Consider the following 27,981-nt stretch of genomic DNA (forward strand, 5'->3'; position numbering starts at 1 on the left):
ACCTTTTGGTGAATTTTCCCCCTCAACTATAGAATGTTCATAAATCAAAAAGCACTCCTTGAATCTAGCGAATGCTAATTAATATCATGCCTGTCCACTGCTGCCTGCTGGAATGTGTCTGACAGGTGAAGCTAGGATGCCCTCATGTGGTTGCACATTCCACCAACACACCCTCAAATATCCAGACACAAAAATGAAGGGGCCTTTTGCCATTCTATCGTTTATCGTTTATCGTGGGGGCAGTGGGGGAGGTGCGATCTCCAGGGCGGTAATCGGGGGAGTTGGGCAATGTCCAGACTTGCAAACTTTTCCACACAGAGGGTGGTGAGTGTCTGGAACAAGTTGCCAGAGGTAGTAGTAGAGGCGGGTACAATTTTGTCTTTTAAAAAGCATTTAGACAGTTACATGGGTACGATGGGTATAGAGGGATATGGGCCAAATGCGGGCAATTGGGATTAGTTTAGGGGTTTAAAAAAAAAGGGCGGCATGGACAAGTTGGGCTGAAAGGCCTGTTTCCATGCTGTAAACCTCTATGACTCTATGACTATTTTGTCAGTTTCGTCATGCATTTCACTCAACGCTACATTCAAGTGTGGCACATCTATGTAATATTCAGTATAAGGTGTCATTTTCCAACCCAGTGCTTAAGGCAGTAAGCCTTCCTAGGCTGATACATGAGAGTTTGAAATTTAGGCAGATACTGTACAGGGTTTACAGCAATGTAAATAGCTGAATAATAAATAAATGTGTAAACTTATGTGCAGCACAGGCTTGAATTATTGATAAATGCTGCTGGTGGAAAAGTCTCCCGAGTGTGTTGTATATCAATGCTCTATTTCAAATAGCTAGTTCATTCATCTTCAATAAAACTCCTGGCAGCTTGTCTTCCAACTTTGACACTGTTTTTACTGTGGTATGGAATATTCATTATAAAACACATCTGGTTATAAGAGGTACAATGTAATCAGATGCATACTATAGTGAAATGTTTCATAGTGTAGCATATAAAGTATCAGAAGTTAGATGATAAGCTGTCAGGAACCTTATTTAATTCTGGTATCAATTATGGTGATGGGTGATGATACAAATGAAACAAGTATAATCCTTGATAATTATGATTCATGATATTATTTTAATTGTCTATAACAATGTTATACTTCAAATGAAGCAAAAACAAGAGAGATTACTACCAGAATGGCTGCAAATTGGGAGAGGGGAGTGTGCAGTGGAATCTGTCTGTCCTTGTGCACCTGTCGCTGAAGGTAAGCATGCAGGTACAGCAGGCGGTAAAGAAGGTCAATGGCGTGTTGGCCTTTGTTGCGAGAGGTTTCGAGTACAGGAGCAGGGATGTGTTGTTGCAATTATACAGGGCCTTGGTGAGGCCACACCCAGAGTATTGTGTGCAGTTTCAGTCTCCTTTTCTGAGGAAGGATGTTCTTGCTCTCAAGGGAGTGTAACAAAGGTTTACCAGGCTGATTCCAGGGATGGCAGGGCTGATGTAGAGGAGAGATTGACTCGGTTAGGATTGTTTTCACTGGAGTTCTGATGAATTGGGGTTGGAATCTCATAGAGACTTATAAAATTCTAACAGTACTAGACAGGGTAGATGCAGGGAGGATGTTCCCAATGGTGGGAGTGTGCATAACCAGGGGTTCACAGTCTGAGGATTCGGGGTAGACCATTTAGGATGGAGATGAGGAGACATTTCTTCACTCAAAGAGTGGTGAGCTTGTGGAATTCATTACCACAGGAAGTTGTTGAATACATTCAATGTTTTGGCATCAAGAGGTGGCTAAATATAGCACTTGGGGCAAATGGGATCAAAGGTTATGGGGAGGAAGCAGGATTAGGCTATTGAGTTGGCCGATCAGCCATGATTGAGATGAATGTCAGAGCAGGCTCGAAGTGCCAAATGGCCTCCTCCTGCTATCTTCCATGTATGTATGGTTGCATAATTATGATCAGTTTAATGTACAAATAATTACTATGTTACAAAATGCAGGTCTCCTTAATTTACAGAATAGAAATGTAAGATCTGCCACCTTCAAGTCCCATAGACCGCTTATCGTCAGGTTGAATTCCTTAAATTTTCAAAACATTTTCCTACCATTGATGAGCTTTATAAGATAGGGAATTTAGACTGTCTCAATCTATTTGTTTATGTGCAGGCAATATTTTGGTGGCCTCAATTTTGGATAATGTCCATCTAGAGATTGTGATTACCCTCCCAATCTAAGTAAATCCCAAATGCTCTTCAGTTCCTGCTACAACTCATCTTCAAATTCATCACATCCATGAAATCTTGAATAAGCATCCAGTCATCTTCCTTAATTGATGTTTTCTTCTCGCACTAACTCTCCCTAAAATAATTGCTTTGACCTCTTCCTCAAAAAGCATAATTTAATTCCACCATTCTTTCCAACTGCCTTTTTCTCTCCAAATTCCTAGAATGTGCCTTCCTTTGCAACTATTGTCCCTAGTCAAGGTTCTCTAGAATAGTTTCTTCCCCTCATTCAGTCCGAAAACTGCTATGGTCAAATAATGCCCTTTATGCCAAGTCTTATTACCCACAATCACTCCTCTGACTTCAACATCCCATGACAATAATTCTGCCATAACACCAGCTTTATCTCACAAATGCATTGTAAGTTACTTCACGGAAGAATAATGCAGCAAACCTAAAAAACAAGTTCTGTACAAACAGCAATGTGCTATTGAAGAATTTGCAATGTAAAATTGGGTGTCATGTTTTATTCAACAGTACAATTACATTTTGTACTGTACTACTACATTGCCTGTAAAGTGCTTTGGAATGCATCTGTCATGAGGTTATATAAACTCAATCTTTGTAGCAAAAACTGACAAGCCGCTTGATTGAAGAGATGAGTTTGGAGTTCTTCCTTTTACACTTGAATTTTGTGGTCATATTTTAATTTTGTTATATGATCTGCTAGAGAGTTCAACACTGAGGTTGTAATTATGTGCTTGTTAGAAACCATAGACTTTGGATTTTTAGGTTCAACTAAGGGAAAATTCAAGGCTCCTTTCTTCAGAGTTTCAGTGATTGGGCAATGGAAGACCCTATATCCATCCCAATCAGTTGGAAGACATTCCCTGATATCTTGTGATCACATTCAAAGATGATAAACGTCCCTTTGCGATGCAAGAACTGGTTTGATCCCAAGCCTTGGGGCAATATCCTGTGACTGCATTCCAAGACAGCAAACTTTCCATTGCCATTTAAGAATGGCTTTGATTCTGACCCAAGTATTTTTTTAAAATTCATTCACTCCCACAAAGCATCGAAAAGGGCTTCATAACCCACAAATTAGTGGGTTTCTTTTTGCCCAACTGAGTAGTCAAGGCTGTACTTGAATATTGCATGTGAAAGACAGTATCTCTCACAATGCAACACTCCCTCGCATCTTTATTTCTTTGACTGAAATTTGATGGACTCAAACAGAAAAGACTAGGTAGCGATGTGCGAACACGCCAAGAGTTTAACCACATCTCCTCTGGATAAAAGAGAGATTGGTCTATTCACTTGTAGGAACAAAAAAGATATTTAAGGATGCAGAGATTTTTCTTTTGTAGCCATTTCTCATCACTTCTTGGTTTTTGTTTTCAGTATCCTTGACCACACCAGTAGGTAAGCTTTCATGCCTCAGAGTATTTTTTGACGTGTAACTGGGCCCACGTATCAGAGAACTTTTTTCAGTTGCTATTTTTAAAAAAGTGACAGCTACTTAAACCTTGATTTCAACAAGAGTTATGAGGGAGTTTGGGTAATAAAACTGTCAAAATTGTTTCTAGAAGCTATTTCCCTTTGGTAAAGTTATCAAGGTTGACTATGATTCTCCCAATACTTCCAAATTTGACAATGGTCATTTTCTATCAAGAAATTTGCTAAATGTAAAAACTAAGAGAAACACACATTTAACCCAACAAAATGTTTGTATTTGATAAATGGCAGAACCATAAAGGGTGTAGATACGCAGAGGGACCTGGGTGTGCAAGTCCACAGATCCTTGAAGGTGACGTTACAGGTGGAGAAGGTGGTGAAGAAGGCATACGGCATGTTTGCCTTTATAGGACGGGGCATAGAGTATAAAAGTTGGGGTCTGATGTTGCAGATGTATAGAACATTGGTTCGGCCGCATTTGGAATACTGCGTCTAGTTCTGGTCGCCACACTACCAGAAGGACGTGGAGGCTTTGGAGAGAGTACAGAGGAGGTTTACCAGGATGTTGCCTGGTATGGAGGGGCTTAGTTATGAGGAGAGATTGGGTAAACTGGGGTTGTTCTCACTGGAAAGACAGAGGATGAGGGGAGACTTAATAGAGGTGTATAAAATTATGAAAGGCATAGATAAGGTGAACGGTGGGAAGCTTTTCCCCAGGTCGGTGACGTTCACGAGGGGTCATAGGTTCAAGGTGAAGGGGGGGGGAGGTTTAACACAGATATCAGAAGGACAGAGGGTGGTGGGGTCCTGGAATGCGCTGCCAGGCAAGGTGGTGGAGGTGGACACACTGGGAACGTTTAAGACTTATCTAGATAGCCATATGAACGGAGTGGGAATGGAGGGATACAAAAGAATGGTCTGGTTTGGACTAGGGAGCGGCACGCGCTTGGAGGGCCTGTTCCTGTGCTGTATTGTTCTTTGTTCTTGAATTGAGCAATAAGTGACAAAAGGCTTGAATTCGCTTTGATTGAATTGTATTTTTGATTAAAGTATGAATGATTTGATTTTTTTTTTCTTCTATAAAATTAGAACTCAATCTCTGGCCAGCAATAATTCGGATACAGCAGAAGGTAATCAGTCTTACAGAATTGATTTATTTGCGTTATGGTTCAGGTCAGAAACTCTAAAAAGTTTTTCTTTTAAAATGGAGCCTACATGGATCATAAATTTTGCCTCTTGAATTTGGCCAAGATAAACATGAGATGTTTCACTTCAGGTATGATTCAAATGACCCACTAAGGAGCCTTTATCAAAAAGTTTATTTAAGAACATATTTAACATGTAAAGTAAGAAAATTAGCAAGAACTTTTATCAATTACAAACAAGAAACAAAACAACCACTATAATGTGTAACCCTTAACAAATATATCTCATGTTCTCCAATCAAACCAATCCCGTAGACAAAAGACCCTTTTCACAGGTTTAACACAGCAAAGGCTGCTCATGTAATTCTGGACTGGAGACCTTTGAATGAAGTCTGCAGTTCTCTAAATAGAATAGTTTGAAGTCAGAACAGCTTCCCAAAACACCAAGGACTCTAGACAAGCCTTGCTTTCAGTTAACCAGCAGAATAGTGAGAGCGGAGAGCGATTCAGCTCGATGCCCCTTCTAGAACTAAAAACCCAAACTGCAAATGAAAAAACTCCTTTCACCTGACCTACCAACCAGTTTTTAGTTGTCACAAATGCATTATCATAAACATCCCAGTAAACAAAAACAAACAAACCCCCGTTTAAGCAGCAAAAGACTCTTGTAGACAGCCCAACAACAATGAGAAAAACAAACTGAAAAAGTTTGCTTACATCTGCAGAGTACATGATTTTTAAAAAACCATGCCTTAAGGTACACTAACATCACACTTGTGGTAATTGAAGCGTCAATTTGATGCAGCAATTTACTCACTTTCACTTGTGCACTAAAAATGGATCTGGGTCAAGAGCAATTATTTATTGGTTGTTTTTGATGAATGTACAGCTCAGCGAAATTAAGATTTGATGCCAGGTTACATAATGCACTAACACACACCATGGGGAAAACATGCTTAAATAGAACCCACCAACAGATGAGAAATAACTTGTTTCAGGATTAAAACACTTTAAAATGTTGCACAGAAGAGATTTGGGTGCCCTCATAAAAAAACAAAGCTTACACACAGGTACAACAGTTAGGAGGCAAATGGCAGGTTGGCCTTGTGTGTGTGTTATGGCTCATTTTGCAATAAGGAAATTTTACTACAAGTATACAAGAATTTGGCACTACCTGGAGCACTCTACACAATTTCAGTTTCCTTATCTAAAGGAGATATGCTGAAAAGATACTTACCTTGGAGGTGGCAACATACGAATATAGGAAATAAGAGCACGAGGCAATTCAGCCCTTCAAGCCTGCTCCGCCATTCAAACAGATCATGGCTGATCTCTTCCTCGTCTCAAATCCACCTCCCTACTTGTTCCCCATATCCCTTTAAAATCAGAAATATATATTTTTCCTTCTTAAAACCATTTAATGATTCAGACTTCACCGCACTATGGGGAAGCAAGTTATCAAATTCACCACCCTCTGCGAGTAGTAGTTCCTCCTCATCTCAAGTTTTAAATCTACTGCCTCTTAATTTATACTGGTGACCTCTTGTTCTAGATTGCCCCACAAGGGGAAACATTTAGTTTACGTTTACTTGTCAACCCCTTTTAGTATTTTATACACCTTGATCAGATCCCTTCTCACCCTTCTAAACTCCAGCGAATCCAAGCCTAAAGTGCTACCACTGTGCCACCGTACTGCCCCTTAGAATCCATAAATCTAAGTATATAGCATCAGGTGGGAAAGTGGAATGAGATCCAAGACCAATTACTTTATGCTTGCATTGGAAAAAGAGAGGATCAGGCAAACTAGAGGTTTATATGGAGTAAGGGGAAATATGAAGGCATAAGGCAGCAAATTAGAGTAAAATTGGAAGGAGGTATTCTCGGGGAAATCTACTGAAGAGAGGTGGCAGTTTTTCAAGGAATGTCTGTCTAGGGTTCTTCAGGACAATGTTCCGAGCAGACAGGGAGGAGTTGGTAAGTTAAAGGAACCGTGGTGCACGAAAGCTGTGCGGGGACCTAGTCGAGAAGAAAAGGAAAGCGTACAAAAGGTTCAGCGAGCTTGGCGAAGATAGGGATCTAGATGAGTATACGGCTTGTAGGAAGCAACTAAAGAAGTAAATTAGGAGAGCCAGAAGGGGTCACGAGAAGGCCTTGGCAAGTAGAATTAAGGAAAACCCTAAGGCGTTCTATAAATATGTGAAGAGTAAAAGGATGAGACGTGAAGGAATAGGGCCTATAAAAGGTGAAGGCGGGAAAATCAGTACGGAACCAGTAGAAATGGCAGAGGTGCTTAATGAGTATTTTGCCTCGGTTTTCACAGAGGAGAAGGACATGGGAGGATGTACTGCGGGCTTGCGGTGGACTGAAAAGATTGAGTATGTGGACTTTAACAAAGAGGTTGTGCTGGAATCTTTGAATGGCATCAAGATAGATAAGTCACCGGGTCCGGATGGGATGTACCCCAGGTTACTGTGGGAGGCGAGGGAAGAGATTGCAGAGCCTCTGGCGATGATCTTTGCGTCACCGATGGAGATGGGAGAGGTGCCGGAGGATTGCAGATGTGGTTCCTATTTTCAAGAAGGGGAATAGGGATAGCCCAGGAAATTACCGACCGGTGAGTCTAACCTCAGTGGTTGGTAAGCTGATGGAGAAGATCCTGAGGGACAAGATTTATGAGCATTTAGAGAGGTTTAGTATGCTCAAGAATACTCAGCATGGCTTTGTCAAAGGCAGGTTGTGCCTTACGAGCCTGGTGGAGTTCTTCAAAAATGTGACTAAACACATTGACGAAGGGAAAGCGGTAGATGTGGTTTATATGGATTTTAGCAAGGCATTCGATAAGGTCCCCATGCAAGGCTTCTAGAAAAAGTGAGGGGGCATGGGATCCAAGGGGCTGCTGCCCTGTGGATCCAGAACTGGCTTGCCCAAAGGAGGCAGAGAGTGTGTATAGATGGGTCTTTTTCTAATTGGAGGTTGGTCACCAGTGGTGTGCCCCAGGGATCTGTTCTGGGACCCTTGCTGTTTGTCATTTTCATAAATGACCTGGATGAGGAAGTGGAGGGATGGGTTGGTAAGTTTGCTGACGACACAAAGGTTGGTGGGGTTGTGGATAGTCTGGAGGGATGTCAGAAGTTACAGAAGGACATAGATAGGATGCAAGACTGGGCGGACAAGTGGCAGATGGACTTCAACCCAGATAAATGCGTAGTGATCCATTTTGGCAGATCAAATGGGATGAAGGAGTACAATATAAAGGGAAAGACTCTTAGTACGGTAGAGGATCAGAAGGACCTTGGGGTCCGGGTCCATAGGACTCTAAAATCGGCCCCGCAGGTGGAGGAGGTGGTTAAGGCGGCGTATGGTGTGCTGGCCTTTATCAATCAAGGGATTGAGTTTAGGAGTCCGGGGATAATGATGCAGCTATACAAGACCCTCGGCAGACCCCACTTGGAGTACTGTGCTCAGTTCTGGTCGTCTCATTACAGGAAGGATGTGGAAAAGATCGAAAGGGTGCAGAGGAGATTTACAAGGATGTTGCCTGGATTGAGTGGCATGCCTTGAGGATAGGCTGAGGGAGCTCGGTCTTTTCTCCTTGGAGAGATGTAGGATGAGAGGAGACCTAATAGAGGTATATAAGATGTTGAGAGGCATAGATCGGGTGGACTCTCAGAGGCTTTTTCCCAGGGTGGAAGTGGCTGCTACGAGAGGACACAGGTTTAAGGTGCTGGGGGTAGGTACAGGGGAAATGTTAGGGGGAAGTTTTTCACACAGAGGATGGTGGGCGAGTGGAATCGGCTGCTGTCAGTGGTGGTGGAGGCAAACTCAATAGGGTCTTTTAAGGGACTCCTGGATGAGTACATGGGACTTAATAGGATGGAGGGTTATATGTAGGCCTAAAAAGGTAGGGATATGTTCGGCACAACTTGTGGGGCCGAAGGGACTGTTTTGTGCTGTAGTTTTCTATGTTTCAAGAGGCCATATTGCCCATACTTCTGCCATTTCCTATGTCCACCAACATTTGCTTGTAAAGATGCATTGTTCTATTTCCCAATAGTTTAGAAATTAGAATCTCAGTTCGCATTAACTTTTCCAATAAATGCCAAAGAAACACCCTAAACCTTGGTTTGTCTTCCCAGGTTAATACATTAAAACTTACAAAAGCAGTGGTAGATTTCTAAAAATAAATGGTTCCCCTTCCCAACACTTGCATTGCACAAGAAGTTGATGACCTGTAGGACATAACCCTCAATGTCACTTTTCTACCACACCAAAAGCTCAGAAGTCAATTGTATATTGGAGGGAAACAGACAGGATGAGATTATTCTATTAAACTATTAATCACGAGAGCCAGACAAATGGCTAGTGGTCCAAAGGGCCTATACTAAGGATCGTAGAATCCTGTCAAATGACAGTAACACAGCAGACAGGGGTTTCACAATAAATTAGAGACCCCTTCCCCTGTCTCTGCAGGAAGCCATTTGGCCCATCAAGCCTGCACTGACAACAATCCCACCCAGACCCCTATCCCCATAACCCCACTTTTACCCTGCTAATCCCCCTGACACCAAGGGGAAATTTTAGCTTGGCCAATCAACTTAACCCGCACATCTTTGGACTGTGGGAGGAAACGGCACTAAATGGGTTTCCTTATTGACAATCAGCCAAATAGATCCACTGCCATGAACATGTTCGCTTGGCACACACTCCTGCAGGATATAGGAATATTTTGTTTGGGATACCAGTGGTAGAACTAGCTGGGTTTCTGGCCGTTGTCGTCGTCCCTGACGAGAGCACAGGGTGAAGTGTAGGTGCAAGATACACCCATCCTCATTTCCAGTCGGGCACAACTTTGTCAAATGACAGTAACACAGCAGACAGGGGTTTCACAATAAATTAGAGACCCCTTCCCCTGTCTCTGTCCAAGTTGCATTGCTGCAATGCTCTCCTTGGCCTAGTATCATCAAGTCCCAAGGTTCCCTGCCTTCCCCATTCTACATGCAGTGAAACAGCATCAGCCTGACCAAAACAGCAAGATAGATAATTTCCTCCTCACTTAGCACAGGAGGCAAGTATTTTTGGCTGATAAGTTGCAAGACTACATTCTTTTGGCTCCTGCTTTGTACAGGAGGATAATGAGCAAGCATCATACCTGCCTGAGAGGCATTAAGGAAGATCGCCAAGATATGTAGCAAATATGAGTTTAAATGGAGAAGAATGTCCTTTTATATGGTATGAAAGGTTCATTATAAACATCTTGTACAACATCTGCAGCAAAAATTGGAATTGCTAAAAAGAGTGCAATTACAAAATGACTTGTAATACAAACATCTCTACCACAAAACATTAAGTGAAGATATTTCCAACATTGTGTTTTTCTCCTATTCCCTCCTTCTCCCAGGTTTCATGTCACGATCAAATTCAGGTTAAACTTTTCCTTTATTTGCTAATGCCAATTTGATGCAAAGGCAAAAATCTAAATCACAAGTTTGTTTCCAGAAAATTAAAATAGAAATACTAAATGCACTCAGCAGTTCAGGCAGTGTTTGTGGGAAAGAGTTTAAGTACAGGTTAATAACCTATCAGAAAAGTTAGAAAGGAATAGTTTTTGAGCAAGTGGAGAGGATGGGGAAAAACAAAAAGTCTAAGGTGGGAGATGGGACAGATTAAAAATGACAAGTCAGTCATGCAGGGTCAAAGAATGGAAGCAAAAGAATAAATAAAAATGTCTGGGAGTTAAAAATGGCAGAAATGATAAATAGCTGCCATTAAATGCAAAAAAAGCAAACAAGACCAGAAGAAAAAGGAAACAAAATAGGAACAGAGATTACAGTCTGAAATTGTTTCAACTGTTCAATCCGGAAGTGCCTAATTGAGAGTGGGGCTGTACCTCAAACTTGTATTGAGTTTCATTGGAACACTGCAGCAGACAGAGGACAGATAGGCATGAAACCAAGATGGAGAATTAAAATTACAACCAACCAGAAGCTTGGAGTCATGCTTCTGGACTGACTGAAGATTGAATATCAGGAATCAAACTGGTCAACTAATTGCAACAGTATGCAGCACAAAAGGAATAAAGTCAAAACTCACATGAAATGAATTTGCAATGGCAACTGGTAACCTAACCTGGATTTTTAAAAAAATAGTAATACAAACAATACATGCCCTGTATGAAAATAAAAAAGACCAGCAGAATTTGTGGTTTTACAATAGTTTAATATGAATGCAATAAGTGAACACATTTTGGACAGATCCGACATGACTTTGGATAAAGAGAAGGCTGCTTAACATAGCAAGAGCTATCTTCCCAGTGACATATACAAAAGCATCGAAAATAAAATAAAACCAATGTATTTCAGATAGTAGAGACAAATGAATTAATACATGAGGAACTCTGCTTTGTATGGAATGTCTTAGGAGAATACCATTATTGACAACATTGGCTGGCTGAATACAAGTTAAAGATTCAGCTATCAGCTCCATATGCCAGTATATCTACATTAATACACAGATTCATTTCTGGTTTCAGAGGGAAAAGTAGAGATTGCAATTTGTAATGATCTTTGGCAAAGATAATCCTGCAGCATCATCATCATCCCAACAGGTAGTTTTTTTCTGGGAGAACAAGTGTCTTCATTAAGGGCAGTTATAAAATGAACACATCCACCCACCTTTGTCTCTTGTATATACATCTAGTCTAGCATTCCAAGTGCCAATAACCTGTTAATGTATTGTTACAATTACAGCTGCATTTCTCAAAAGGAATGCCTGACTGCGACAGTCCCAAACCTATTTGGTCTTGCACTATTAAGAACACAATCTCTACACCAATGAGTTGGAAGTGGATTGTGCTTATTTGCTTTTTCCCTTTTCGCCCCTCATCTTCATATCATGATGAAACTGGTTGAGGTCCAGGCTACAGAGGTCTCCATCTTAGGATTCTTCATTCACGAACTATTCGGGGTTGTTCTAACTTCTCCAAGCTAGCCACATTCAAACTCCACTAACCCTTTCAGGCCAAAAGCTCCAAATTCCAAAGTCTTTAGTGAAGGTTTAAATTTTCTGGCTAGAGTGTGGCAGCAACCCATTTGGAAGGAACAATAAAAGAACACACACGTTTCAAGCTCCAGTTCAAAGAAAAAAAGGAGGCAATTGCATGTATCTTAACATTTTGTGAATACATCAATAGGAAGCTCCAATTCAAATAATTCTGTAACAACTGGCAAGTCAATATGACTCTTGAGTTTCAGGTACCAAGCAGTTGAGGTCTCCATCCTCACCAATACCCATACCCCTCCAAAAATCAGCTGGAATCATATTAAACCATTCCCCAGATGGACTTAAACAAAAACGGCAACTTTTTGCTGAATTCCAAACAGTCAGGATGATTAACCACTAGTGTCGATGGCAAAAGTTATCCACATGCAAGAGTATAAGCAGTAGAGGAAAGTAAAGCCGATTAGGTCACAAGGAAGGGAAGACAGCAAGACAGAAGGGTAACAGAGTGAAACATTGAGACTAACAATTGTCATTTTCTTCAGGTTAACAGCCTTTCCATCCAAAGAGCTGCAGGTGACTCAGATTTGCTTCCCCTACTAGTCTTTAGTAGTCCATTTACACAGAATCTGGATTAGGGAAAAAAACAAAAATCACAAAATTGGTAGTTTAACAGAAGTAGACTATTGACTGAAGCAGACAGAACCCACCCCAAAACCACTCATTTTTTATTACATATCTAAATACAATTAAGTGCATGTGCTATGTTGCAGAACTCTTGAATTCAGGGGGCCAATAACTAGTTCTGGTGAATTGATTAGTTGTATTAAAAATCAGATTAATAATTCACTTAGCATCATAATCTACCTGGCACCATCACTTGAAGCAAAGCAAGTTTGAAGCAGAACAAAAGGGAATAAAAAAGTAGCTTGATTTTAAATATAGTCAGTGATCAAAAGGCAGCAGCTGGTAAGAGATGCCAGTGATACTTCAGCATTACAATTTTTTTTAAGGTAACTAGGTATGAATATTGCTTTAACACTTGCTCTACAACTTGTAATATTTTATTTTCCAAAAAATGATTTTGCCACTTCAAATTTAAGCTAGTAGATTCCAAACCAACCACACCCACTCAGTAAGAATTAAATATTTAAGAGAATATAGAAAGGTCAACAATCTGAGTACTAGAGGTAATCACACAATAGTTTCCACAAATATTTATTTCCAGTTGAAGCAGCAGCATTTCACTTTTCTGGGTTCAGAATACAAAAGTGACAAGGAAAATACAATATGGAAGTGTGAACATGCAAGGGAGTTAAGAAATCTAATGGAGACGAGAAACCAGAAATTAATCTGATGCAGTTTAAAGTCAATGCCTGGAGCCAACGATAACATTTCCCACACATTTCCATCAACAATATCCAGCTTGCTTCCTGTACATTTTTCCCCCCTCAATTCAGGTTACTACAGTAGGAATGTAGTAAAACACTTGTTATCGAAGTGGTTACTTGCGAATAGTGAACAATCAACTTTGATAGAACAGTTAGCCAACAAATTATCATTTACCACAAAGTTGACACAACACCTCAAGACTTTTTAAATAAAGCTTATATACATTTTGCAGCAATGTTGAACACTCAGCAACTGCACATCAAAGAGAACAATTGAAGCACACCTGATATTTTAAACTCCTGTGAAATGGGATAACAATTGGATTGATGATTCCCCAGAATTTCTTGTTTTTGGCTGATTTTGGCCAGGAAAAATAAAAACCAAGGGTATGATGTCAACATACTGGCAGATGTTGCCAAAGCCTAACTAAAGGCAAGTACTCACAGGTGTAAACATTTACATTGTAGATCTCCTCAATGGGTTTAGACATCTTAGAATTTTACTTTTGTCCATTTGCAGTGCTCTTAAAAAAACAAGTCTGTTTAAAGCCATTCAGTGCATTACAGAACAGAAAATATGTTGGTACACTAAGAGGAAAGGGTAATCTGTACTCAGGATAAGTGGGATTGTTTAAGTATTCATCAAGTTATCTTCAAAGGGAAAAACTTTAAAAAGCTTTAGGAACAGCTTAAGAATCTTTAGACAAATTGTTCTCCAGTAGTATTTTCAAGATAGCAAACTTTTACAGGTTACACAAGCTTTAGCAGTTACAATATGAACAGTTACAAGTTTAAACACCATTTGCATCAAGACATACAAAAATTAGAAATTGTATTTAACATCCAGAGGTCTGTGAGCTGAGCTTTAAATGAACTTTTATTTTCCTCCAAGTGAAGTCATGGTGAGCTCGGGGTGGAAGATGTAAAAGAAAAGAAAAATGGAAAGCCTGAACAATCTGATATTGTAGGCTCAGGTTTTCAGGTCAAGACAAGTCAAATCAATGGCACAAGTCCTGATGCTCATTTGAGCTTGTAGGCCTCATGCTACCTCTGCTGGAATTCAGAGGGTTTGAAATGATGTTAAAAAGCCACATTATAATCATGAAACCAGCAGTGTTTACTTTTTGAACAGTTTGAGATTAAAGGCAAGTGATAAGATGAAAGTACAAATTTTAGTGTAAAAATAAAGGTAATTCGCTGGAGGAAAAACCAAAGCACCTAGTTCCCCTACTGACGTACTTTGCCAGGTACATAATTCCTATCGATGCTTTCCTCTTGCAAGAACATGTGCAGACAGCGTTCATTTTGGGCCAATGGATGACCTGCAATTCTAAAAAAGAGGGATCAATTAGCAAGGAAATAATACATCCTGATGGTTTGAGTGTTCAATAATTGCCTCAGCTAATTAAAACACTGAAAATGGATCACAATTAAATATTTCGAGCTGTATGGCAGTTTCTCCAGTTGCAACTACCTACTGTAATGTTACTTCACCTGCATTTTCCCAACACCATTCCTTTAAAATGCTTAGTCAATTTCACTTTAGATAAATAATGTATCCCAATATTCATTTGTGGCAAAACTACCCATTTCCTAACAACCTCAAACAAAATTAAACTTCCCCTTTAGTAAAATCAAGCCCAAGCTACCTGGTCACTAATTTCACCAGTCACTACAATCTATTTACTTTTTTTTTTTAAAAAGAGCTCAATTTTGAAAGAAAGTACTCAATATCTGAGGATATTTATATTTTGGTATTGCAAGGTTTGTTTTTAAAAACAGTAGAAGAAAACCAGTAATAATACAATTCCAGGATCAGTAGCTAGAGGTGGACATATGTATCATCTTAACAGGTCTTTTCCTGCTATTAGGGATGCAACAGGTCATCATGAGGTTGCTCATACATTCTTGTACTTGCAAAAGGCTGAAGCTGCATACAAGTAAAAAACAGAACTGCAATGAAGATTAAATGAGAGAATCTTCCTTAATGGGAAGGGTGTAGGAGTTAGTCACAAGATTTACTTATTAATGAATTGTTCTAATCCAACTCTTCTTTCTTCAATAAAGGACTCTTCAAAAATTCCTTCATCCATTCTAAACGGGAGTTGACGTTTCAAAGCTTTTCCTGGCAAAGGTGGCACAACAATCTGCAGTGAATTATATAAAAAAACACATTGAACATTACACTATCAGAGTATTTTTGAAATCAGTCTATTCAACTTTCAAAATTCAACATTTCTCCAGCTCCAAAGATTATATGCAGAAGTTACCATACAGCATGATTGGACAGCAAAATTTTTAATACTACAACTTTGAAACATCTGTGCATCACTCATTAAATTTTATACTGGTCACTATTTTTGCTACCACTCACTTTTCAATACATACAGCAAACATGCAAAAGCATGACGGAAAATCCTGTCATTGGGCATCAGAATTCTCATACTTTGCTCAGTTTCTCACTAGATTACTAATGCTCTTGGCATGGTAAAAGTGCAGGCAAAACAGAATCGTGGAAGAATGTCTTGAAGCAGTTTTCCAACATCAGATGCTGCATTTGCAAAGAACAATATCCAATGCCAGTCTTTGCAGCAGCTACATTAAAACTTAGGGGGCAGTAGTGTCACTAGTTGGTTATTAGGCAACCAAGAAATCACTCTTTGCCAAGAGAGCATCTTCCCGCTGAAAGAAACCACCATACTGCTTTTAACAGCCAGGATTGTTGTGCAGTGTGATGAGAAAGAGAGAATCGACTTAGATTCAGTATTCACAACCATTCCCAGAAAACATAAATTGAGAATTTAAGCCATGTTGAGCAAGGTACAACTGGGTTTCTAAACAGCATACTAAGTTCATTATTGAACACCCTTACTGGCCCTGGAAAGACAATTTTACATTAAAATATTCTTTGTGAATACTTAAAGTTTTTTTATTTATGAAACATGAGCATCACTGGCAAGCCCAGCATTTGTTCACTATATTTAACTGCCTACGAAGTGGTGATGGGGAGTCACTTTCTTGAAACAAACCACTGCAATTCCACGTGATGCAGGTACACCCACAATGCAGATGGGAAGGGAGTTCCAGGATTTTGAATCAGTGAGGGGACAGTGATATAGCTCCAAATCAGGTTGGTGAGATTTGGAGATGGTAGCGTTCTGATGCCCTTGTTCTTTGAGGTGGTGGAGATTGCAGGTCTGGAAGGTGCTGTGAAAGAAACCTTGGTATGCTGCTATAGTGGATCTGTTGTCAGTGTGCATCAGTGGTGGAGGGAATGTTAAGGTGGTGCATGGGATGCCGATCAAGTGGGCTGCTTTGTCATGGATGGCTGAATATTGTTGGATCCGCGCTCACCTGAGCAAGTGGGAGCATTCCATTATACTCTTGACTTGTGCCTTGCAGATAGAGGCGGACATTGAGGAAGTCAGGAGGGGAGTTACTATGCAAGTCCAATCACAATAATTTTCACTACTGGAAATTATAACTTAATAAAATTCTGCCCTTTTGCTGTCGGAGAATATCATTGTGACTGGTGTACCCCCAGCTTGCTGGCATTACTGTTGCTCAATGCCTGGCGAGCTCCTCGACTTGGAGCCATTAAAATGCGACCAGGAAAGGGAAAGTCTGCCCCATAGGAAATCACTGGATCTTTGTGGGCAGTTTTCTTTGAAGTCAGTGGCAAGCATTGCTGCTTTGTCACTGACCACAATATGGGGCTGGATACGCAAATCGTAACTGTTCAAATGTGAAGTGCACCCATTTATAGCATTGCTTGCAATTTACTGTCACTTCTGAAAAATGTTCTACTGTCCACATGCAAGTCAAGTTTAACTGACATCACCAGTAAAGAGATATACAGTACATCCCAATATACTTTTTTCAAATTTAATCACTGTGGCCGTTACCTTACTGTCCCTCTCCAATTCACTTTTCAACCACTCAAAGTCACTGTATCGCCTACGCACACAGGAGTCCTTCATCTTAAAAATGGGAAGATTTGTCTGTAAAAAAGGGAAAGTTATGGTTTAAGATTGCATTCCTGTGAACAGAAGTTCTTACAAGTTAATTGTCATAATACACCCTGCAAATAAATCAATTATACCAGTAATGGGACAGTACACAATACAATATGGACAATTAAGTAACTGTGCATTTACGCACTGCATCTTTTTGAGGGGGTGGGGAGAAAGAAAAGGAACAAATCTTCCAAACTCACTCAATATACCTTCACCATTTCAGTAGTTCACCCTCAGTTCCCAAAAGTTAAGTGCTCCTTCAGGTTTTTCCCCCTCCACTAGGCAGTGCATTCCAGAACCTAACCAAGTGCTGCATACAAACGCTTTTCCTCATTTCGCCATTGCTTCTTTTGCCAATGACCTTAAATTAGCATCCACTAATTCTCAATCCTTCTGTCAGTAGGAGCAGTTTCTCTGCATCTACTCTGTCCAGACTCATCCTCAATCTCCTCCAGGATGAGCAGCTCCATATCCACCAATCTATTCTCTAATGCCTTCATATCTTTCCTATGGAACTGGACATAAGGTCAAACCTGTTTTATATAAATTTGTTCATTTTTGTACTTTATGTCCTTATTTATGAAGTCTTTGAAGGTGGCAGGACAGGTTGAGGAAATGGTTAGGATCCTAACCACTTCCTCAACCTGTCCTGCCACCTTCAAAGATCTGTGCCCACATACCCCCCAGATCCCGCTGCTAATGGAGCCCATTTAAAATTGTACATTATTTTATACGGCCTCTCCTGGCTCTTCCTGCCAATGATTGACACTGTATTTCTCTGCATTAAATTTCATCCACTGCTTGTCAGTCCATTTGTCAGCCTGTGTCTTCTTGAAGCCTATCACTATCCACCTAAATTCACAATACTTCCACGATTAATATTATTGGGGAGAGGAAAGTGACCAAGAATATAAAAACAGAAATGGTTATTTTGTGTACAGAGTCAGTTTCAACAGATTTCCTTTTAGCCCTTCAAGGTTTTAAACCTGTGAACTATAGCCTCATTACCAATATCATTTCAACAAATTTCTTCTGCCTGGCCTTGAAATCCTTCCTAAAGTGGGACACTCAAACAAACAACAAAAACATTACTGGAATGAATTAAACCGATTAAAAATAAAATTCCAGAAGATTTTGCAGAAGAAATATTAATTGTCAGGATAAATGCATTCTGTTAAATGAAGAGATGCAAAAACATAATGACTGTGAAACTTGATCTTTTCAGAGTTGAAGTGAATCCTTCAGTGGTTGACATTGTCACATACTTCCATTTGTACCAAGGCTTGCTTTGGCAATGCAGTTTTATTTCTATGGACCTGTACATCACACATAAAAAACTGCCATCAAGAAATTCACCATTATGCCTAGAAGGAGGTCACGCAAATTTGAAGGACAAGTAGTTTGGATTGCTACCGACGCAGTTTAGTCTCCATCGATATCATTAAAGCTTTAGCTGATTACCAAACTATCTAGCTTAAACGTAAACATTTCAAAAAAAATCTGCAGTCCTTGTGGCTTTAGGAACACAAATCGTTGCCTTTACTCAAAATAAAAAAATGAACTAAAATTGTAGCTGTGGCAAGAAAGCAAATAAAATGCAACTACTTTATCAAGGGGTCAATTAAGTTGAGCAGACTCTGTACGGTGGGTTGGTTTATACTGCTGCCTCACAGCACAAGGGACCCAGCTTGGGTCACCGTCTGTGTGAAGTCTGCACACATTCTCCATGTCTGCGTGGGTTTCCTCCGGGTGCTCTGGTTTCCTCCCACAGTCTGAAAGACGTGCCGATTACGTGCATCAGCCATACTAAATTTTCCCTCAGTGTACCTGAATAGGTGCTGGAGTGTGGCGACTAGGAGATTCTCACAGTAACTTCATTGCAGTGTTAATGTAAGCCTACTTGTGACTAACAAACAAACTTTATTTTACTTTACTCAAGTCCACACCCCCTTTGCAGGGACAATGGATAACGATGCAAGATGTGTAGACATTAACTGATCAGAGGAGATTCATCTTTAACCAATTATGGTTAACTTTTAAATATACTTTATACCATTTTCCTAGTGATCCTGAGACACCAACTGCTATGGGTCAAGTGTCTGCACAGATGACAGTTGTGCAATTTATTCAGGACTACGGAGTATAATTTTAGTTTTCTTAAATCAGCTGAAAAAAAAAATCCTGACAACTTCGGACTTGCAGGCCATAGTCAGCCTGTCTATGCTTGAAATTGGGGGGAGGGTTGCTCTCCTAGACGCAGCTATAATAGAAAAGCAACATTAAATTACAATAAATTTGTCCAAAGCAGAACCCAAGCAAGCCTTGGTACAGATCAAAGTATGAGAAAATGTCATCCACTGAGGGATTAATTTCAACTCCAGCTGTGAAAAGATCAAATTTTACTGTCATCTTTATGCTGTTGCTTCTCTTCATTTAACAGAGTGGTTAACCAGCAGCAATTAAAGGACAGAACTGCACAAAACACTATCGTAAAAGAGATCCCGGCAAACTGATTTCAAAAAGGTGATTTTAATGTTTACTTGCAGGACCATGACAAAATAATCTCAAATAGTTGCTGTGAAAGTTATACTACATCACTCCCATCAACATTATGCCAAACTAACGCACATCCAACTCAAGAGTTTGAGAGGCAGAGAGATAAGCTAGTGTGGGGAACTTTCTAAACAAGGTCGATTGTGAAAGCAAAATAATTTGCTGAGTCCCCCCACTTTTTGCCCTAGAAAACCAGTTCTTCACATTCTCAAAAAAATAGTGGGGAGGGGTAAGGAGAACCAACTATAAATAATCTCTTACACACCTCAAGGATAGCCCAGGCTCCAGCTGGCATGAAGAAAAAGCACTGGCTGCAACTGACTCACCTGGTGAAGGAGCAGCGCTCTGAAAGCTCTTGATACCAAATAAACCTGTTGGACTTTAACCTGATGTTGAGAGATTTCTTACTGTGCAACTGTAGTTGGATGAGCCCAAGTGTTGTTTATGTGCAAGTATCTGGGTGGTGTGGTGGTGTGGTGGAAAGAGGAGAGTGAATGAGAAGGGCATTAGGGATACATTATGCACAATTATTTTGAAGCTAACCAAGTATCTGGGGCAAACTATACTTTATAGCAACACTCATGAAATTCAGTTAACAATTGCTTAGTATTCCATCAGTTCCTACAAGGTCTTGGACAGAACAGTTACTTGTCTGTTCAAAGTCATGTTTCCTAGGGAGAATCACTGATATTAAAGCAGAATAACTGGAAGCAATTCAGGTGAATCAAATGAATACTCATCTTTGTATAGGAAGGTCTGAAATGGTGTGCAAGACAGGAGAGTTTAAATGACAAAGAGACGATGGCAAAAATGATACTGGGACAAGTGAAATGAGGAGATTAGAGAACAGTAAAAGGGTGATAGCAGAAACATGAGCATCTGCCACTAAAAATAGGAACAGAAATTATGACCTGAAAATTGAGTAAGAGTTTTAACAACACCAGGTTTATTGAGGCCAGAGGCTGTAAAGTGATTAAGAGATGATCCTTAAACTTCTGTTGAACTTTAGTGGAACAGTATTGGAGGCCTAGGTTATTGAAGGATGGGGCAGGGATTTCAAGAAAGGCAATCAGAAACCTAAAGTTACACAAAACAGAAGCATTTTTTTTTAAAAATCACCTCAATGTAGAGACAACCACATAATGAACAGCGACATTTAAACTACCAGTAAACTGCTGTTTTACTTGGTGTTTGGGCCTTGAATGGTGGGGAGGGTAGAGCTATAAGGTGCTGCATCTCCTAGACTTGCATGAGAACAATGATTGAGTAGTAGACCAGGATGTTCCTCTGAAATATTGAAAAGGGAGGGGAAAGAGGTGTTTGGTGAGGTTAGTGTCCTTGCCTTCCATTTGTGCAACAAGAAAAATCCTATCAGTTGTGGTGGCAGCTAAAGAACAAAGAAGAATACAGCACAGGAACAGGCCCTTCGGCCCTCCAAGCCCGCGCCGCTCATGTGCCCACTGGACCATTCTTTTGTATCCCTCTATTCCCAGTCTGTTCATGTGGTTATCTAGATAAGTCTTAAATGATCCCAGCGTGTCCGCCTCAATCACCTTGGTTGGCAGTGCATTCCAGGCCCCCATCACCCCGTGTAAAATACGTCCCCCTGACATCGGTGTTGAACCTTGCCCCCGTGACCCCTTGTGTTTGTCACCTCCGACCTGGGAAAAAGCTTCCCACTGTTCACCCTATCTATGCCCTTCATAATTTTATATATCTCTATTAGGTCGCCCCTCATCCTCCGTCTTTCCAGGGAGAACAACCCCAGTTTCCCCAATCTCTCCTCATAGCTAAGACCCTCCATACCAGGCAACATCCTGGTAAACCTTCTCTGTACTCTCTCCAAAGCCTCCACGTCCTTCTGGTAGTGTGGCGACCAGAACTGGACACAGTATTCCAAATGTGGCCTAACCATCGTTCTATACAGCTGCAACATCATATGCCAACTTTTATATTCTATGCCCCATCCAATAAAGGCAAGCATGCCATATGCCTTCTTCACCACCCTCTCCACCTGTGCTGCCACCTTTAAGGATCTGTGGACTTGTACACCCAGGTCCCTCTGTGTGTGTCTATACTCCTGATGGTTCTGCCATTTATTGTATAGCTCCCCCTTACATTACATCTACCGAAATGCATCACTTCGCATTTATCTGGATTAAATTCCATCTGCCATTTCTCCGCCCAACGTTCCAGCCTATCTATATCCTGCTGTATTCTCTGACAATGTTCATCACTATCCGCAACTCCAGCAATCTTTGTGTCGTCTGCAAACTTACTGATCACACCAGCTACATCTTCCTCCAAATCATTTATATATATCACAAACAGCAGAGGTCCCAGTACAGGGCCCTGCGGAACACCACTGGTCACAGACCTCCAACCGGAAAAAGACCCCTCCACTGCTACCCTCTTTCTATGGCTAAGCCAGTTCTCCACCCTAGCTCACCTTTTATCCCGTGAGATTTAACCTTTTACACCAGCCTGCCATAAAGGGCGAGAGCAGCATTTGGGAAATGGAACAGATGGTAGAGGGTCCCACCAACCACAACAAAGGGTAATCTTTGATTGAGACAACAGCAGTATGGAAGGTAGCATCATAACAGATGTTATGGTGATGAGAAAATAAAATAAAGTTCTCAAGTGGGGTTTGCTTATTGTGGATCTTGGTTGATCGTCTATTTCATGGATACACTGATGTCTAATCTCATTTTGGTGAGGAGTCAGCCACATCACTCGAGCCAGGTTATGGTTTGAGTGAAGGTGAGATTTTAGCACATAACCACTGTTACAAATTTCCTTCTTTCAGATAAGCTGAGCCTTGTATGTCCATCCAGGCGGGTGTGAAAGATCCAAAGCACTCATTGTTTTGTTGCCACTTATGGGATCTTGCTGCATGGTAACTGACTGCTGTTTGGCTTATAACAGTGACCACACTTGTTGCATTAGCGATATGCACTCAAAAGATCTTCACACAGGAGTACACATTCAGTTCAGAAAAAAAAGTAACCTCTTCAACTTTCAAAGGCTCAAAGCTTGCACAAAAAGTTGAGTGAACTCTCATTTGCAGATGACTGCACTCTCCTAGCACATGCTGGGGAGCATTTAGCCCTATCCTCAGAACACACTGGTCTGACAATAAGCCTGAAGATGACAGATTTTTTATCAACCCATCCCTGGCATGTACTCCAAGACACCACAGTCACTATCAACAGCAAAATTTCTGTACTGGCTGTGTTATCTTGGGAGTATCCTCTCCAATAACACTATTCCACACCATGAATCAACCATTCTCTGATAAAAGTTCAGCGTTTGACAGGCTGCCTCAAGACTTAGGAAAGCACATGGAGTTTGTCGTAGGACAAATATCAGTCTACCAGGCAGTGGTTTTTACATCACCTCTTTATAGGTGCAAGACTTGGTCAACCTACCAGTGCATCACAAAACTAGAAGCATCAATTTGCAACATCAGATGGCAGGACAATTGGGGGCACTATGGTAACAGCGGTTAGCACTGCTGCCTCAGCGCCAGGGACCTGGGTTTAATTCTAGCCTTGGGTGACAGTGTGGAGTTTGCATGTTCTCTGCACGGGTTTCCCCTAGGTGCTCCGGTTTCCTCCCACAGTCCAAAAATGCGTAGGTTAGGTAGATTGGCCACGCTAAATTGTCCCTTAGGTGTCCCAGGATGTGAAGGTTTGGGGTATAAATATATAGGGTAATTGGGATAGGGTAGAGGGTATGTCTGGGCAAGATGCTCTGCACAGTAGTTGCAGACCTGATTGGCCAAATGGCTTCCTTCTGCACTGTGGGGACTCTATCATAGAATCCCCAATGAGGTCCTTGCAAATGCTGCACACGTCATCAAGAGCATGTTCATCAGAGCTCAGTTTTGCTTGATCAGCATGTAGTTTGCACAGAAGATTTCTGCATATTAAAGGCAGTACTCTACAGGCAGCAGAGCATGGAAATCTGTATTACAGGTCATCTCAAATTTGGATGTAAAGACAACTGGAAAGCCAACTTAAGGACTTGCAAGCTAGATCTCAAAACATAGGAAAAAAAAACTTATTTCCTCAAATGTCAAAATGGCTGAACAATCATGTGACTTCAGGACAAGCAAGCAGTGTAATGCCAATGCTTCCTTCCATCTCTCCAATACAACTTCATATGCAGTATTTTCAATTTGTGAGACATGACCCAACATCACACAAAACAACAGCAACCTAGACTGTAAACTACTTTAAAAACAAAAAGTGGTGACCACTCAAAGTGAATCCACCATAAGTGTTTTGGAAATCTGGAGGTCATTCCTTATTTAGCCATGCAAGTTGGCTTTTAAATTTTGAATCCCAAAGATCTAGTAGTCAGTTCCTGGTGTTATCCATGTTTACACTGTTAAGAGTCAGTCTTCCACAGCTGGGCAGCAAAACAATGGACCAAGATAAACCCAAGAAGTGGGATGTACCAAGTAAATTTACATTTCTGGAGTGATTCTTGGTTACACAAGACAACAGAAAACATACTCAACAGGTCAGACTGTTTCTCTCCACAGATGCTTGTGACCTGCTCAGTATTTCTACCATTTCTTGTTTATTTCAGATTTCTAGCAGATGCAACATTTTGCCTGTGTTGAATACACGGTCAATTAATATTTTTAAATGATAACCTCATTGCTGGCTTATTTAAAACAAAATATTGTAAAAACTGTGATGGAGTTGTATGGCTCATTTCAACTGTTGAACGCAGACTGGTGTGCAAGTTACTGAGCTAGGTGCGAGCTAATTCAACCCAGTTGGCTGTGTAAAGTTCTCATTGCCATCTGAAAGAGAAATTGAGACTGCTTTCCTACAGATTAGTAAAGCAACAGGCCAATAGTAGTGAGCTGTCACACTCAAGACTGGTCACCATCTCCAGTCTTGTCCTGTCCCATTGTGGGTTGAGGAGTGTGAGGAAGCTGCGTGACAGTAGCTCGTCAGCCAAGCATTGTCCTGGAAGTCCTCAACATTGAACATAGACTTATGAATTCTAACAGCTTCACACTAAGGAGCCATGGTAATCTTCCACTAACAACCACCTACAATTGTTTAATCAATATTCATGTGGAGCCATTTGGAGAAAGCGCTAAAAAGACTCAACAGTACTCTTCAGGCATTCACCATCTGTGATCGGCTTTCAGACTGGCTGTGTGGCAGGTAGTGAGGGAACCAGCATGAAGAAATTACCTAACACACGGCCCCACCAATATATATAGCTGCAGAAACAGATCCCCAATATCTTTGGTAGGAGTGACCAAGCAAGAAAAAGAGACATCTTGTACTACAGCACTATGCTATGCCATTCCAAGAGCGATATGAAGATAGGAGATAGCAGCAGCAGCCGTCAGGTGTGCTGTGGGTTCAGACATGTTTACTAGTTTTCCCATTAAGCTTGGTTTAATCCACAATCACAGATCAATTCAAAGCTCTGTAGTCCAATTAGATTCAGGGAAGATGATAATGGACCGTGTACTGTGTATTAAAAGGGAAGGCTGAAGCTTTTGCAAGGGTTTCCAGCCAAATGTCCAGTAGAAATCATAGAAACCCCACAGTGCAGAAGGAGGCAATTCTGCCCATCGAGTCTGCACCGACCACAATCGTACCCAGACCCTACCCCCACATATTTACCCGCTAATCCCTCTAACCTACACATCTCAGGACTCTAAGGGGCATTTTTTTTTTTAACCTGGCCAATCAACCTAACCCGCACATCTTTGGACACCCCCCACCACCACCTCAATTTTCAAAATTTAAGTCAGGAGCATGATGGAATAGAGTCAGCTACAAAAAAAACCCAATTCCATTGAACAAAAGCCCCTTGTAAGCTGCATTCCTACAAACTTTCAATGGCATCTCTAGACACTGCAGCCTCTACTATTAAGCAAAATACCAGGTTAATGCCATCACCCCGAAGTCACACACCATCCTGGCATATGCTACCACCATTCCTTTATTGTAATCCAGTAAAACCCAGGCATTCTCGACATTAGCTAAATGTAAGAGCTAAAGCAGTTCAAGGAAAATTAATTTCAACTATCACTTTACGAAGGGAAACTTGAGGCCATCAATAAATGTAGTCTCATCAACCTAAACAGCAGCACTCAACTACAGTGACTTACATGAAGTAATATTTTTCATAAGTCCCTTGTATATGATCCCAGTAATTAGATTTTTAAAAATATAAACAGAATGCTAATGGTACAAGAATAAAAATCAAAAATACAGATGAGCTATTCAGAGAAGACTAGTGAGGGCTTATATTTTTTAGGTATAAAAATCCAAACTGGTCTCTGCTGATTGGGCAGACATTGCAAGTCATAGACCAAGGCTACAGTCACTCTTTAGACCAGCAATAATGCTCCGATGATTGCCAAATGTGAAAGCACATCATTGTTTAATCCTTGCATTTAAAATAGGGAACGGGAGGATAAACATTATTTTGCCCACAAGTAGACTGTAAAGCCTGTATGCTGCCTCTCACTGCAGTCAAGACAACTTCATAAAAAACTGAAAATGCAAAGACCAACATCTAACGACAGGTTAACATTTCGCTGCAGAACTGGGAAGAAGATTATGTGCATTTTTAGAATGGAAAGACAGCCAGTAAAAGAAAACTCTGCAAATTGCCCATAAATAGAAAAGGCAGAAATCTGTTAATATAAAAAGATGACAAGGTAAGAACAAAACGTACAAATAACAAAGACACGGCAAGGGGCACAAGCCGTATACAAAGGACTGAAATAAAAACAGTCCCAATGCAAAAAAGATCCAACACCCTTGCAACTGAGCACCCACTGATGTTAGCTGTGCTTCAAGAATGCCCATACTAGGGAGGAAAAAACAACAAAAAAAATATCACAGCTCACCATCCACTTGGACCCCTATATGCCCCATTCCATATCCTCAACAGGAATGGCTAAAATCTAACAGAATTTAATGAAATCGAAAACATGTTCCAAAGGCTGCAATGTACCCAAGAGAAAAATGGACTCAATTTACATTATAAAATATTTACACAGGCTCTAGGTTTTTCTTGTGCTCACACTTTTAAATCTTTAATCACGAGTCACTGCAAGAGCAGATGTTTGCGAAGATTTTTTACTGTATACCAAAGATATTCAAATTGTAGTTCTACCTACATGCAGCCCCTATTCAGCAACTTTAAGCAATACAGTCTCAAAGCTAATCACTATATATTCCTCATTTGCCAGTTTGGAGACTGTCCCCCAGTGGTAGAAGTCCCTTAGAGGATTAGCAATTTGATATGCATCTACATTTTCATCAATTTGCAATAGGCTAGATTTTTAGGCCTGGTCCAAACTAAAGAGAGGGAGGGGCAAGGACAAATAATCAGATACGACAAGGTGACAAATTTTGGTTCAGTCTGAGGTAATGCTCAAGTAGAGGGATGGAATTAGTAGCCAAGCAACAGAATTCATGGCAGAGGTGCCAAAGGCAATGGTTTGATGTCCTCAACATTTTGAGGGAGGAAATTGCAGTTCTTCCACGTCTGGACATTAGTTAAGCAGTCTGACAGAGTTAGTGTGTTATAAGCTGTTCATTCATTGAGCAAAAAAAAATAATCTGGAGCCAGTTTTTCCTGAACATGCACATAACCCAGGGAACACAGGCAGATTCACTGTTCCTTTTTATATACATACTTAGCATCTCCCACCCTCCTCAAAGAAAAATCCTTGGGAGACCGCCAGGGATACTGGTGCAGGAGCAAGTGAACACAGATGAGTAGATCCAGGCAAGGGCAGTCTCTTTTTATCTTCCTCCATTGTCCAGTTGCATGATCAACCATGTCAAAAATTGCAGGAACATAGGAAATTGAAGGAATAGGCCATCCAAGTCTGCTCCACCATTCATTATCATAACTGATTAAATTCAATACCTTGATCCTGCCACCCCCCATATCCCTTTAGCCCCAAGAGCTAGATTTAATTCTTTGAAAATCACACATTTTGGCTTCAACTACTTTGTGGTAGTGAATTCTACAGATTCACCACTCTGGGTGAAGAAATTTCTTCTCATCTCAGCCCTAAAAAGGTTTACTCCTTATCTGCAAACTATGATTGATGGTTCTGGGTACACCCAACATTGGGAACATTCTAAATCTACCCTGTCTAATCTGGTTAGATTTTATAAGTTTCTAGGAGA

General features: G+C 40.6%; 1 protein-coding gene across 2 annotated transcripts in view; it reads right to left on the reverse strand.

Moving 5' to 3' along the window:
* Positions 1–11,025: 11,025 nt before the first annotated feature.
* LOC144489060 (sorting nexin-12) overlaps positions 11,026–27,981 on the reverse strand; it is a 31,651-nt gene continuing 14,695 nt past the window's right edge. For both annotated transcript variants that reach the window (XM_078207011.1, XM_078207010.1), the window contains 4 exons: positions 17,120–17,215; positions 15,237–15,361; positions 14,454–14,544; positions 11,026–12,452 (listed from right to left, as the gene is read on the reverse strand). In XM_078207011.1, the coding sequence (XP_078063137.1) occupies positions 12,423–12,452; positions 14,454–14,544; positions 15,237–15,361; positions 17,120–17,215 (342 nt within the window). In that variant the 3' untranslated portion in view covers positions 11,026–12,422. The remainder of the gene's footprint in view (positions 12,453–14,453; positions 14,545–15,236; positions 15,362–17,119; positions 17,216–27,981) is intronic.

Source organism: Mustelus asterias, unplaced genomic scaffold (genome assembly GCF_964213995.1).
Source record: "Mustelus asterias unplaced genomic scaffold, sMusAst1.hap1.1 HAP1_SCAFFOLD_1978, whole genome shotgun sequence".
Classification (NCBI taxonomy): Eukaryota; Metazoa; Chordata; class Chondrichthyes; order Carcharhiniformes; family Triakidae; genus Mustelus; species Mustelus asterias.